Source organism: Pleuronectes platessa, chromosome 14 (assembly GCF_947347685.1).
Source record: "Pleuronectes platessa chromosome 14, fPlePla1.1, whole genome shotgun sequence".
NCBI lineage: Eukaryota > Metazoa > Chordata > Actinopteri > Pleuronectiformes > Pleuronectidae > Pleuronectes > Pleuronectes platessa.
In genome coordinates, this window is record NC_070639.1 from 23,661,685 (window position 1) to 23,674,959 (window position 13,275).

The following is a 13,275-nucleotide window of genomic DNA, read 5'->3' on the forward strand; positions in this document are numbered from 1 at the left end:
ATGACTCGGATCAATGAGACTGAAACACCAGAGGAAGGAGACGGGTTGAACTTCTGAGTCCATCGACAGTGAACGGCTTAAAAACACCTTCCTCTCTCAGCGTGTGTGGACATGGGTCTACTGCAGAGGAGTGGAATATTGAAATGTCCCTGATTCAATGTTTTATTTTATTCATTCGACAGATGAACAAATGTTAAACAGTCAAAGAGATTGTCCCGACACCTGCACAGGTTCCTGCAAATAGACACCGTCCTGTTCATACGGAGAAGGATCGGGTCGTCTTGATATGATCATCTCAGTCTCAGCTGTCAATCATAACATTTCACCGTGTTGTCAAATAACCAAACTTCAATCAGAAACCTGAACGAACACCAGGGACTCCAGGAACAAGTGTGCAGATGGCAACACAGGTGACTTCTCTCTATTTGCCTGATGAGGTGAGATTTCTAAGGATATGAAAAATCTCTAACGTTTCTGCAATCAGCTGGAGAAACTGACTGCTCCTGTCTGACAAGCAGGGAAGTTTCCTTTACTCTAAAAACAAGATTATATTATTGTTCCTGTGGTTTAGTTTGAGTCACTCTCACATCAGCTGCTTTCAGACGTGCAGAAGTTCAGACGTTCTTCTGAAATTTTCTGGAGGGACAGAACGAAAATGTCCGAATCAGTTGCTCCGAACATTTTCCAGAGTTCACGTCTGAAAACAGATTTGCAGAACAACCACCTGATCACGAGACAGGTCCAGGATCTGTCGGTGATCCCTTCTGGCTTCTGGTTATTATAGTCTATAAATGGGACTCGTCCACATCTGCACTTTAAACAGGCAATGGAAGCTATTTATAGGAAAGCTCAGTGTGAGCCACAGAGCTGCATGTCTGTGCTGCAGCCTTCATGTTTCCTCAGATGCAGGACGGATCAGAGATCAGAGAGGAAGTGAGGGAGATGGGTTTCCATGGCAATGCCTTTTCTCCCCCCCCCCCCCCCATCCTTGACGTCACGTCCCTGCTAAAGCCCTCAGCACAAAGGTGTGTGTGCACAGACCAGAGCTCAGGACCAATGTCAACGAAGCAGGCGACAACACGTCTGTGAGGATCCATATTCCCAGTGAGTCACGTATGGACTGGTGAGGAGGACCCTCTGGATCCTGAGCTGCTCAGTGAGTCCCACGTGGATCAGCTACTGAGACTCAAGGACCTCATCTCTAAAACCCTAATTAAATCCACTCTCCTGTAATTTATTGTTTTATTATTTGTGAAAAGGTTGAAACTCACTGTTCCTTCAGTGGAAGCACATCCATCAGCTGCAGGACGTGATGTGGTTTCATAAACTCAACCTAGTTTCACTCACACACTCTGAGAGCAGCAGTGACACCTAGTGGTCACATGTCAGGCTTGAAAGAAACCAAGAAAATAACAACAAGACAACAAAAACAGTTTAAACTGTTTAGTTTGAGTTTATTGTTCACAACGACATGACAGAAAACAGACGCACACAATAAAATGACACAACAACGCTCACAAAGAATGAAACTCACAACATGAGCAAATATTTCCCCTCATACAAATCAACTCGTGGTCAAATGAGTACATTCTATAATTAGCTCAGTTAAAGACGTCACGTTTTCACTCTGTTCCTTTGTTGTTCGGTTGATGTTGGATGATTGATTGAAAGAACAAATTAGATCTCATTCAAAATTCACAAACACACACAAATATTTGTCCTTCTCATTAAGAGCCATGAATAATTATGAGAAATTATGAAACTGAGGAAAACACACACACACACACACACACACACACACACACACACACACACACACACACACACACACACACACACACACACACACACACACACACACACACACACACACACACACACACACACACACACACACACTGTTGAAGGTGGGATGTAAAGGAGTGGTTTGAGCGTGGTGGAAAAAACTCTCAGGGAGACTCAGCGATGAAGGTGAATAAAGGGAATTATTTATTATTCCATAATAAGGCCGACAAGGCAGAATTAACTTGAAAAATATATAATAAAAAAAAAAAGAGCAAGAAAAAACAAACACTTGCAAATAAAAAAAAATAAAGCGGCACGTGGGCCCAATACAACACAAATCCTAATATACTTCTCAGCATAATACTTTCAAGGGGAGCTCTCAAACTTACGTCCTTCTCTTAGCTTCCCCCCTTGCAGACTGAACCGCCTGGCTTAAATGTCACCTAGCTCCACCCCACAATTGGAAGAGTCCAACATATCATCATACACAGGGGTGTCACAGGTAAGGCCATGCCAGAAGCTTTAATCAGCTTATCCCAAAAAATCCTTATGTGTGCAAAACAAATTCACAACATATCTGTCATACCATTGCTCCCTGCAGGCATAGCCAAATAATAATATCCAGCATTAACAAAATAAAATAGTCCGCGGGTTCGCTTCCGGCTAACCCGGAAGTCGAACGCCTATTTACTTCCGCGTCGCGGGCTGCTCGCTTTCAACACAAACGAACAGAGACGCGACGCGGACCACGGTAAAACAACGCTGTGTAATATGCAATTAATGTGACCTTTTAAACTAAATAAACGGAACATTTATAACATAAGACATTGTGTGGAGTGGTGATTTTAACGGAAAACTGATGGGTACAAAGGTGTATAAACTGTAGCGGTGTACTTGGGGCAGTGTATAACTGCCGTGACGGTCGCCGAGCGCACCGACACACACACACACACACACACACACACACACACACACACACACACACACACACACACACACACACACACACACACACACACACACACACACACACACACACACACACACACACACACTTACTTACTTTTCCCTCACCTCCCCCCTCCCCATAATTCCTGATCTCAACTTTGATAACGTTTATACCAACATCTGTTAAAACACCCAACTACACACATCACACCACACTATGCCCTGTCATGCACACACACAAGAAAATACACACTTACTACCACACACCCCTCTGTGTGTGATTCAGAGCAGTTCCAAATAAAAAAGTGGATGTAGTGAATTTGAATGTTGTTGGTCCTTGGTGCAGGTCTGAACTCTACTGAGCGACATTCTGATTGAAATGATTTAGTTTGTGGTTTGCTTCTCTTCCTCGCCTCAAGCTGAGTCTGAGTCAGAGCTTTTCCCTTCCAACAGCGCCATCTAGTGGTCACATCCACACCCTGCTGGGTTCCCTCTCAGCTGATTTACCTTCGGCTGCTCGCCATCAGCCAGCTGCTGCTGAGCCCACCTGTTCCTCTTCAAGCCGCCTGGACGTGGGGGGGGGGGGGGGGGCGTTGATGCCAGGCTCCTCCAGGGATGATCTGGCGTCGTGGGCGAATGGGAACCAGGAGTGAAGTGAAAACTGTAGCAGAACCACCTTTACTTCTTAATTAGGCTCGCACACGTTAACTCATTAAAATGACTCACGACTTCATAGGAAAGCACAAAACTATTTATTTTCAAGAAGATATCCTTAAGCATAAACGTGAGTTATCTCGATAAATCTGCCGACAACACTCCCTCCACCTGGGACACAAACATGGAGCTTCAGGTGGAACCAGGAAGTGACAACACTCGATCTTCCTAAAGAAGGTATCTGCTGAAAGCTGCACAGCGTCTCCAGACCAACCTGGAACCACCTGGAACCCCGTGGAACCACCTGGAACCCCCTGGAACCCCGTGGAATCACCTGGAACCCCCTGGAACCACCTTGAACCCCCCGAAACCCCCTGGAACCCCCTGAAACCCCCTGGAACCACCTGGAACCCCTTGGACCACCTGGAACCCCCTTGAGCCAACAGCACATCAGTGGATAACAAAAGCTTGGTTTCATTCTAGGACCCTCCCTCTCTTCTTCTCTGATTTAAACAGGGGGCTACAAACCTTTGTCAAAGGTGCCAACCCTCCCCTGGTTCCCTCATGACAGTATAAATAGTAATAGAACAACAACATGCCCACATTTAAAGTTTAATTTTTAAATGTTCTCACAAGTATTCCAAATAAACCCCATCCAGGACTCTGCTGCTGGCATCAAACCCACTGACCACATCACGCCACACCACTCAATCCATCTTGTTCTGGTCTCATGAACATAAAGTCTGTGGCTCGCATGTCGTTGAGTTTAGGACTGAATCTAAAAAGATGACTTGCTCCTCCTGATCTCCCACCAGTCGGCGGGGGAGGGGGGAGGGGGGGGGTGACGAGCGTCAGAGGGCCACGCTCCACCGTTATTCGATGTCTTCTGGTCTGACGGGATGTGGCAGCGGGATGATCGACTTCTTCTCCGTGTCCCTGGACAGAGCTTTCCTCATATCTGCACAAAGGAAAAACACAACCAGGTTTTCAGCTCAGTGGGAACAGCGCCCTCTTCAGGTTGTTTGTCATAAAGCTAAACAGATTAGCAGGAAACAGGCAGCACAGTTTGTTTAAACCTCCACAACATGGGTCTTAAGGTGGCAGATGTTTGGAGAGTTCTAAATGAAGGTGACAAATGAAAGTCTGAACATGTCCTGAATTCAAATTTAAAAAACTTACATTGAAATTGGATCGATGTTAAATCTGTTGAGAGTCTGTTTGGTTCATCCCCTGTGATCAGTCTGCTAGTTTGTTTAGAGACCATCTACACTTCTGTTCCTCACTCTGTATCTATATTAAAACCTCTGCATTTGAATCCACTGTTTGCTTCCAGATGTTTCTGGAGCTACTGCAGGTTATGTCCAAGTTAGTTTGTCAGCAGGACAACATAAAAACAAATTAACAGATTCCCACGTAACTTGTTGCAGGAATTTGTCATCACTTTCTTGAACATTGTGAGAGATGCCACCACCAGGTATTTGTGGATTTTTGTCTGAATCTAGAAGCAGTTTTTTTTTAAACTCATCTCACCGTAAGCGTCTTCGTCAGGTTCTCCATTGCTCGCGGAGTAATATTCTATCACCGTCCGATAGACGCTGTAGCCCAGACGTTTGTACATGTTCACCGCCACTTGGTTGGAGACTCGCACGAAGAGGTCAACAAAGAATCCACCTTTCCTACAAGACAACACCACAGAACCACAGAGTCAAAACAAAGGGAACAAACGCGTTCGATCAATTTCAAGCCTAAAAAATCGTTAAAAACCCAACGTGTGTTTTGGAACTAGTAGCTAAAGGAGGATAAGTGTTGATATCTGAAAAGAAAAAAAATTATTGTGCGACAGGAAGTGGGTTTTCTTGGCAATGATCAAGAAACATTCACACAGCAGAGACAAAATAAACATTTGGTGAAAGAGGAGAAAAGCGGAAATCAAATACAAAAGAGCTTCAATAAGATTTTTGTTCGTGACTTGACATTTTGAGATGACTTCCTCAGACATCACTGGATGATCTCTGTTGTTTGGTAGTTTGTTGGTGTTGATGCTGCTCTGTCACTGAACTGAGGGTGACACCAACCTGTCGGAGATCTCCTCCAGCATCTCCATCAGTTTGGCTGCCAGGCCGAGTCGTCTGAACTCTGGAGCGACCGACAGGGCGGTGACGTGACCGTGCCACTCCTCCCGAGCCACAGATCCCTCCGCCTTCCCCATGACTGACGCAGAAACAAAGGAATGAATGGATTTTTACTGTGAACTCAGTGTTGACTTTTCAGATGAAGGCGCTCTGTGAGTTTGATTTATAAAGCTGTATGAAGCGTCTGAGTGAACAGAGGAACTTACTGTAGCCCATCAGCTCACCACCAGGAGCCTCGGCCACGATGAAGTACTCCGGCCAGTGAGCGAGGTACTGCAGGTAGAACGGGATCCCATACTGATGGGGGGGGAGGCTCAGGAAACAAACTGAACACTTCACACACACATGAAGAAGAGAGGAGGTGGACTAGTGGCAGAAACTTGGACTATGGGCAGAAAAGGTCTCTGGTTCGTCTCTGGTTCGACTCCACGGAGAAACAACAAAAAGACGAACCTGGATTGATCTGTCCAAAAATCCAAGAGGATTCTCCCTACCCTGTCTAGTGCCCCTGAGCAAGGCACCTTACTCCCCCAACATCTGCTCCCCCTGCGCCGTACATGGCTGCTCACTGCACCAGATGGGTTAAAAGCAGAGGTTACATTTCCCTACCTAGTGTGCCTGTGCATGTCTGTGCATGTGTTTGGGACGAATAAATCTTAATCTTAAGACAACAGGCTCAGAGGTGAACTGTACTGACAGGATCGTGTCATCAGCTGGAATAAACCTGAGCCACGGGAAAATGTCAGTTTCGTTTATAGCAAATAACCAAAGTCACTGAGATTTGCTGGCGTCCAGGAGACGGTGAAGGATACGGTTTCTGTCAGAGGATCCAGGTTTCTGTCGAACAGAGACAAACATCAAGTTAGATTCAGTCCAACAATGAAGTGGAAGTCGTGAGTGAGGAGTCCAACACAACAACTCAGAAGATCTGATCGTTACACATGAACAATAACACCAAAACCCTTTATTACCATAAAGATGTTTACATGACATGTCTACGCTCTGCACTGTGTGTACACAATGCATTAGTAATGTACAGATACACAGTATATTGGACTGTTGTTGTTTTAATGTTGAAGAAAAGAATATTGTGATTATCTTTCTTTGCACTGCAGTTAATTTATTGTATCCCTGTGTATTTATGTCTAAATATTCAAATATGGTTTATTTTGTATACTCTGTTCATTCTTCACTGGAGCTGCTGTTATAACCCTAGTTATAATCCTCCATGGGGATTAATAGAGATTTCTCTTTTTGGTTTTGTTGCTCAAACCAAGTTAAACGTCTCTGGTGCTTATGACTATCAATTAAAACAATAACTGACACCGCTCTGTTTACACTCTTTATTCCTTTCTGTGAGATTCCTGTCAAATATTATTAGAAAATGAATTTCCACATGTCCTGTAGCCCAGTGGTAGCTTGCTGTAGCTAGCAAGCTAACGAGGCTATTTGACCGTAAACAACATGTTCTGGATTGATCGTGTGTTTGCCGATCTTTTGCAAAAGGTGCCGAGATTCTCAGAGTTTGACGAAGTTTTGCTACGTTCCGCTCGTTTCAGTTAAATAACAGCAACATCTCTAAATGACGTGTTTTCCTACGGAGGTTCTGTCCATCAGCGGAAGAGACCGGGATCCCGCAGCCTCCGAGTCGCACCGACATCCGGTGATGAAGTCAAACGATAAAAAACGACGAGTGTTCACTCACATGTTGTTGAATTTGAACAGATCGTCGCAGGTGAAGGGTCGTAACGTTGTCATGTCTGCGGCTGTTTGACCTCTGACCTCAAACACGTAAAGAGATCCGTGACCTAGTGTCGTGAAACAGAGCAGCGCCCCTGCTGGACTGGAGGTACTGCTACACTCGGGGGTCACCCTCATGTGTCTTAATCTTTTTGATATTTTATTTCGAAGCTTTATGTGGAAGTGATGACAAAGGATCAACAGAAAAGCTTCTCAAACAATAACATAAGAGACTTTTTAAGGTCCCTGAAAACATGGTGGTGGTGTTAAATATTCTCATTCTTTATTTTAAACCTCAAATGCTATAATACAAATATATTCCAGTTTTTTTTAATTCAACCTTACATAATCAAAACTGAAAAATAACAAAAATCATTTCAATTTCAATCAAATGGAAGAAAGTCGAGATATTGAATAAAAAAATGAAAACGACAGAAGAAAAATAAAAATAAAAATAATGGAATGCAGCTGCAGAGATTCTCCACTAGAGGGTGCACACTGTCTCTCTCTCTCTCTCTCTCTCTCTCTCTCTCTCTCTCTCTCTCTCTCTCAGGGGTCAAAGTGAACAAAGAGGCTTTAGGTGTGAATAACTGCAGCCAGGAGCACGTGCTGGCTGGACGCCCTTTGTGTGTCTGTGGGTCACGGCGTTGTTCCAGTGAGTCGAGAGTCAGCACTAACAGCAGCTGCTGTGCTCCAGGCTCTTACTGGAAAAATCCCACTGAGTCATCAGCAGGCCGCAGGTCTTTGTCCACAGGTTTAGCTGATCTCTGTGACCCCCCACCACACCAGCTTCACCATAACTCCCATCAGCCCTGTGTCACACACACACACACAGGGAGACATGCACGCATCTATGTATCAATCTTTCAATAATCAATTCACAAATTAATTTTTCAACTTTTTGATAATGTTGAAGGATTTTTGCATATTGGCATATTGATGAGCTCTGCTCTTTATAAGCTTTAATTTTGTATATTTGTGACATTAAGTATTGACACAAGATTCACATCAATACCTCAAAACATTATTTGAGGAATAAATGTTTTGTTTGGTTCAATAAAAACATAGTTATTGTAAAATATTGAGAGATTTTATATAATACATAAAGAAATATAATGTCAAAATGCATATTTTCTTATTTTTGAACTTTAAGTTGTGATTAAATCAAAGAATCTCCTAAAATTCCCTGATTAATTAAGAGTATTATGATTAAATATGAATCTGCCCACAAACAGTATTTAGCATCAGTGATATTATTGGTATTGACCCCAAGTTTGTCTCACACTATATATTAATATATCAAACTGTACGTACGGAGCATCTGCAGGGACAGAAACTTTATTTTGATCTATTGATTTGATTGGTTTGTGTCTTGAATGAAAGAAAATCGAACAGGAATAATTTTATATAAATTCTATGATCACCAGAAGCACCAATCCTTAATAAAAAATCATTCATAATTAGTGATTGAGAATAAACTGTGTTCTAACGGAACATGTACAGAAACAGGAACGTGTGGTTTGGCTGCAGAGCTTCTACCTGAAGGGATTTGAGCCTTTCTCTGCAAACATGTGGTTCTCGAGACAAAGTGTAATCTGGACGTGAACCTAAAGTGGCCCATGTGGTGGAGGTGGCCCAAACCATAGATATATATATAAAGGCTAGATGTCTCGGCCAACGCAGTCAAAAGGCTGCACATGGCGGCCATCTTGCCACAGTCAGCTCACTCACCCATAACATTGTGTTTTAGTGGTACGTACTTTTTAAATAATCATAACTTTCTCAATTTGCAACCGATTTTTAAACGCTTTGGTTTGTTATAAACATCAGAGATGTAGTTATGACGCTGCCTACTTATGAATAATTATGTTATTTTCTAAAAAATATAATAATGTTCTAAAATAGGTACAAGATTTCCCTTTACAAATATACATCAAGAATTATTTTATTCATATGGCCCAAACAGCCTAAAACAAGTTTGGGCCACCTTTGGCCCTTGTGGTTGACATGTGGTACTACCATGCTTCGCCTCTAACGATTCAGTCAGGCTCCTCGTTTGAAGAAACAGAACGTGGAGCGTCGGACATGGAGCACATTCCTTTTTTATTCATTGAGCAAAGAACAGTTACGTAAAAACGTGAACACAGAGAGAAAGACGTTCTAAAAGTCGTGGATGCGGCGGAAGGAGCCCACGTTGGGGCTCATGGCGGCCCACTCGTTGAAGCGCCGGTACTCTCCTCTCTCCAGCAGGTACTGACGTCCGTGGTAGTCGGGCAGCTCGTAGAAGACCCAGGCGCCGTCCTGCACGCGGGCGGAGTGGACCTCCCGCAGGGGCCAGTGGTCGGGCAGGTTGTTCATGTCCTCCGTGGCCTCCAGCGTCTGACCTCTGAAGTCCGGACGCTCGTAGACACGGATCCTGAACACACCAGAGGACTGCGACAAAAAGAGCAGGGTTCAGCTCGGAGAAATGAAACAGCTGATTGGCTCATTGAGCAGAGGCTCTCGTGAGAAAATTATCATTTATAAAAAAACATGTTTTTACTCCACTAATTTGTCTTTTCTAAGAGGAAAATGAAAGGAGGTGCATGTGATGGTCGGATTTCATTTGTTCCCAGATGGTCACGACTTTGCATCACAGGTGCGTGACTGCAGAGTTCGTCATGTGAGAGTAGATCTGGTGGTCGGACAGTTTCCCAGTCAGAATTAGGACTCTCAGATTGATAAGGACATGATTTACAATCAGCAAACTCGTTTTTCGTAAAGTAGCGTGAAGAAGTTAATCGTATTTGTCATATCTCTTATGAAGAAACTCACATTTCTTATGATCCTGCACGACCTGACGCTGTCGTTGTAGCCCATCCAGCGCTTGTAGTCCGAGTACTCGCCCCGGGTCAGGACGTACTGGTAGCCCAGGTAGTTGGGCCTCTCGTACAGGACCCAGGCGCCGCTCTCCACGCGCACAGAGTTGCAGCGGCTGAAGTGGGTGTTGAGCTCGGGACAGTCGCTGTTGCACTCATAGTAACGGCCTTGGAAGTTTCTGTCTTCGTAGAACACGATCTGCGGAAGTGCAAATTTAACACCAACAAAGTTTTGAGCTCCTCCGTCAAATCAAACGATGAATGGTCAGGAGGGGTGTCCCCTCACCGGGCCTACCTTTCCTGCACGGTCCATGTTTGGGCGTCACACCACAGTTTGATACCGGTTTGCTTTTACACAACATCACCTCCAGGCCTGCGGCAGATTTATATATACGGTGTATAATGATGCCGCTGCCAGCAGCATCATTGTTATTTTAATCGCCTCGGCATTTAACGGCTGATGCTGCAACTGTCTGAAAAGTCTGCTCAGTGTTTACTCGCTGCTGCTCCGGCTGAGCTCTGCATCCGTCAACGCCTGATTCCAGAAAGCTGGCTTGGGTTTAGGGTTAGGGTTAGGGTTAGGGTTAGGTTTAGGGTTAGGGTTAGCACGTAGCACGCGGTGGTGCAGGCTTTAACGTCTGTGTCGGAGGGGACAGGTGTGTTCAGGCCGTCAAGCTCCACCCTCTGTGACCAGCCACAGCTCCGTCAGCTGACCAGCTCGAGTAGAGAGAGAGAGCGTCGTGATTCTGTGTTTGTGTCACAGCCGGGTTCATTACTCCAACATGGAGGATCTGTTCTTGTCAGTCAAAGTCCGACAGGTGACAGGAAGTGAATCCATTTGCAGAATGAGATTCGTCCGTGAATCGTTTTTAACAGAAGGAGCAGAACATGTGAGGTTGTTGTTTAGTTAACTAAAGCAACTTGAATCTGTAACTTTGAGCAGAAGAAAAATTATTACATATATAACTTAAACACTTAAGAAAATAACTATTGATCACCCTGAGTGAATTGGTACACTGTAAAAAATTAATGCTTGAATTTGTTTTATTTAATAAACTTAATAAAATACATTTGATACCATTATAAGGCAAAGTTCAGGACAGGGTCTATCAGCAGTTTTGCAGGGATTTCCGTAAAAACAGGGTCTACCTAACAAGTCTGCAGGGAGCTCCATGTTAAACCATCTCTCCTAATCTCTTCAAATGAAGAACGTCTTAATAAAAGGGACTTTGTTTGTAATTTTACAGCTATTACATCTAATGTTATAAATTGTTTTCTAGTCATTAAACTCGGATACAAACAAAAAAAGGGCGACTGTGGCTCAGGAGGCAAACTGGGACGTCCAATAACCAGCGGGTTGATGGTTCAATCCCCGGCTCTCCCAGTCCAGTAAATCTGCCTTATCTGTATAAACCCAGTAACTGAATGCCAGTAATCAAATGGTTAAAGTTGTTTGGAATTCTTTGCATAACTCAAAATCACAGGCTTTTATAATTGTGTAAGATAAATCATCTGAACAAAAGATAATAAGTTCACGCAACTTTTCCAGTAAGAAAATATTCCTCAAACATCAGATGCATGTGTTTCCTTGAGTTTCCTCAAAACTGCATCATCCAAAAAGACAATTAAGACAAATCAACACATTTCTGCCTCAACACAAGTTCACAAACCAGTTTATTTTCATTTATTATCGTTATATTCAGTGTTTCTGAATGTATTTTTCAGTTTTTGTTGTTATGAGCCACTTTGAAAAGATTGTTCACGCTTCATGTTAATCACAATAAAACTCTATATTGACTCTTATTTGTCAAAATACATAATTTATTGATTGAATATTATCATCAGGAAAGTCTGGATTAAACATCACACAGGCACAAATGAGTGTTGCATCAAAGACATTTATTTCATGGCTTCACAATGAGCTTCATTTCTCCGTCATTCTTCTGATGGAGCCCACAGCCGCTTTCAGAGCTCCCCACTCCGAGTGGTGCTTGTACTCGCCTTTCTCCAGCAGGTACTGACGACCACAGAAGTTGGGATGTTCAAAGAAGACCCAGGAGCCGTCCAGGACTTTACAGGACTGGACTTCTTGCCTCGTCCACTTCTCCTGCATGGCCTTCATGTTTTCCGACAGCTCCAGAGACTGACCGTCGAAGTTGGGCCGGTCGAACAGCTTCAGCTTGTGCGGCCCCTTCGCCTGAAAGCAACAGAATCAAGCAGGGGTCGGGTTTGAAGGGACGTATTCTGAAAAGCTTCTTGTAGCTGACTCACGTTCTTGATGATCCTGCAGGACCTGACGCAGTCGTTGAAGCCCATCCAGCGACGGTACTCGTTGTATTCCCCGGGACCGATGACATACTGGTAGCCTGTGTAGCTGTTGCGCTCGTACAGAACCCACCAGCCTCCTTCCACCTTCACCGAGTTGCACCGGCGAACGAAGCCCTGCAGGTCGGGCGAGTCGCCTTTGCAGTCGTAGGACTTTCCCTGGAAGTCCCGGTCCTCGAAGAACACAATCTGTGAAGGAGAAGTCGGGACACGATTATAGACTCATGAGCAAACAGAGGGATTCATCTGCGTCCACCACTGCACCATTTCCACTCCTGGGATTCCTGCACCGGCTGCAGCACTTTCAGAAAAGTGAACATTCTCACCTTCTCCATCATTGAAGTTTAAAAGACTCTCAGCCAGTGACCAGCTCAGCACTCTTTATACAGGGCAGAAACAATACGGCCAATTCCATGGTTAGCAGTGCATGTAACAGTAATTACAATTCAAATACTCATCTAGACTCTGCCCATTGTTGTTACTCACTGAATCACTGCACACACACAATGATTGTGTAGCAGTGCCAAGTATCCAAACCCTGCGTCGCTGCTCTTGACCAACAAACTCTCTTTTGTTTGCTCGGCATTTATGGAAAGATATAAATGTATATAAGGAGACATATAATGTTTTATATATATAAAAGGTGATGAGTTCAGATAAAGTCTATATGGGTGTCAGTACTCTATGATATCATGAGTTAATTAACATTAATTGAAAATGCACCGACAGAATAACAATCACAAACAAAAATCTGATGACAGTGGTAAAAGTAATTTTAGACAAACAATAGATTCGACTTTGTCTTTATTTGCAGTGATTTAAAATAATATTAT

The 13,275-nt window shown here is 43.8% G+C and overlaps 3 protein-coding genes across 3 annotated transcripts; all 3 read right to left on the reverse strand.

The window, feature by feature from the left end:
- Window positions 1–3,466: 3,466 nt before the first annotated feature.
- Window positions 3,467–7,342, reverse strand: naa20 (N-alpha-acetyltransferase 20, NatB catalytic subunit). The gene is made up of 7 exons (XM_053440050.1): window positions 7,225–7,342; window positions 6,332–6,356; window positions 5,726–5,816; window positions 5,463–5,598; window positions 4,918–5,063; window positions 3,811–4,345; window positions 3,467–3,741 (listed from the first exon to the last, which is right to left on the reverse strand). Exons 1-6 carry the CDS (start codon window positions 7,275–7,277, stop codon window positions 4,260–4,262), a joined length of 537 nt encoding a protein of 178 aa, XP_053296025.1. The 5' UTR covers window positions 7,278–7,342; the 3' UTR covers window positions 3,467–3,741; window positions 3,811–4,259.
- Window positions 7,343–9,419: 2,077 nt separating this feature from the next.
- On the reverse strand, window positions 9,420–10,430 carry LOC128456030 (gamma-crystallin M2-like). The gene is made up of 3 exons (XM_053440060.1): window positions 10,413–10,430; window positions 10,074–10,316; window positions 9,420–9,692 (listed from the first exon to the last, which is right to left on the reverse strand). The coding sequence occupies exons 1-3, from the start codon at window positions 10,428–10,430 to the stop codon at window positions 9,420–9,422; spliced, it is 534 nt and encodes a 177-aa protein (XP_053296035.1).
- A 1,611-nt stretch (window positions 10,431–12,041) lies between these two features.
- LOC128456036 (gamma-crystallin S-1-like) lies at window positions 12,042–12,777 on the reverse strand. The gene is made up of 3 exons (XM_053440066.1): window positions 12,769–12,777; window positions 12,389–12,631; window positions 12,042–12,314 (listed from the first exon to the last, which is right to left on the reverse strand). Exons 1-3 carry the CDS (start codon window positions 12,775–12,777, stop codon window positions 12,042–12,044), a joined length of 525 nt encoding a protein of 174 aa, XP_053296041.1.
- Window positions 12,778–13,275: the final 498 nt, after the last annotated feature.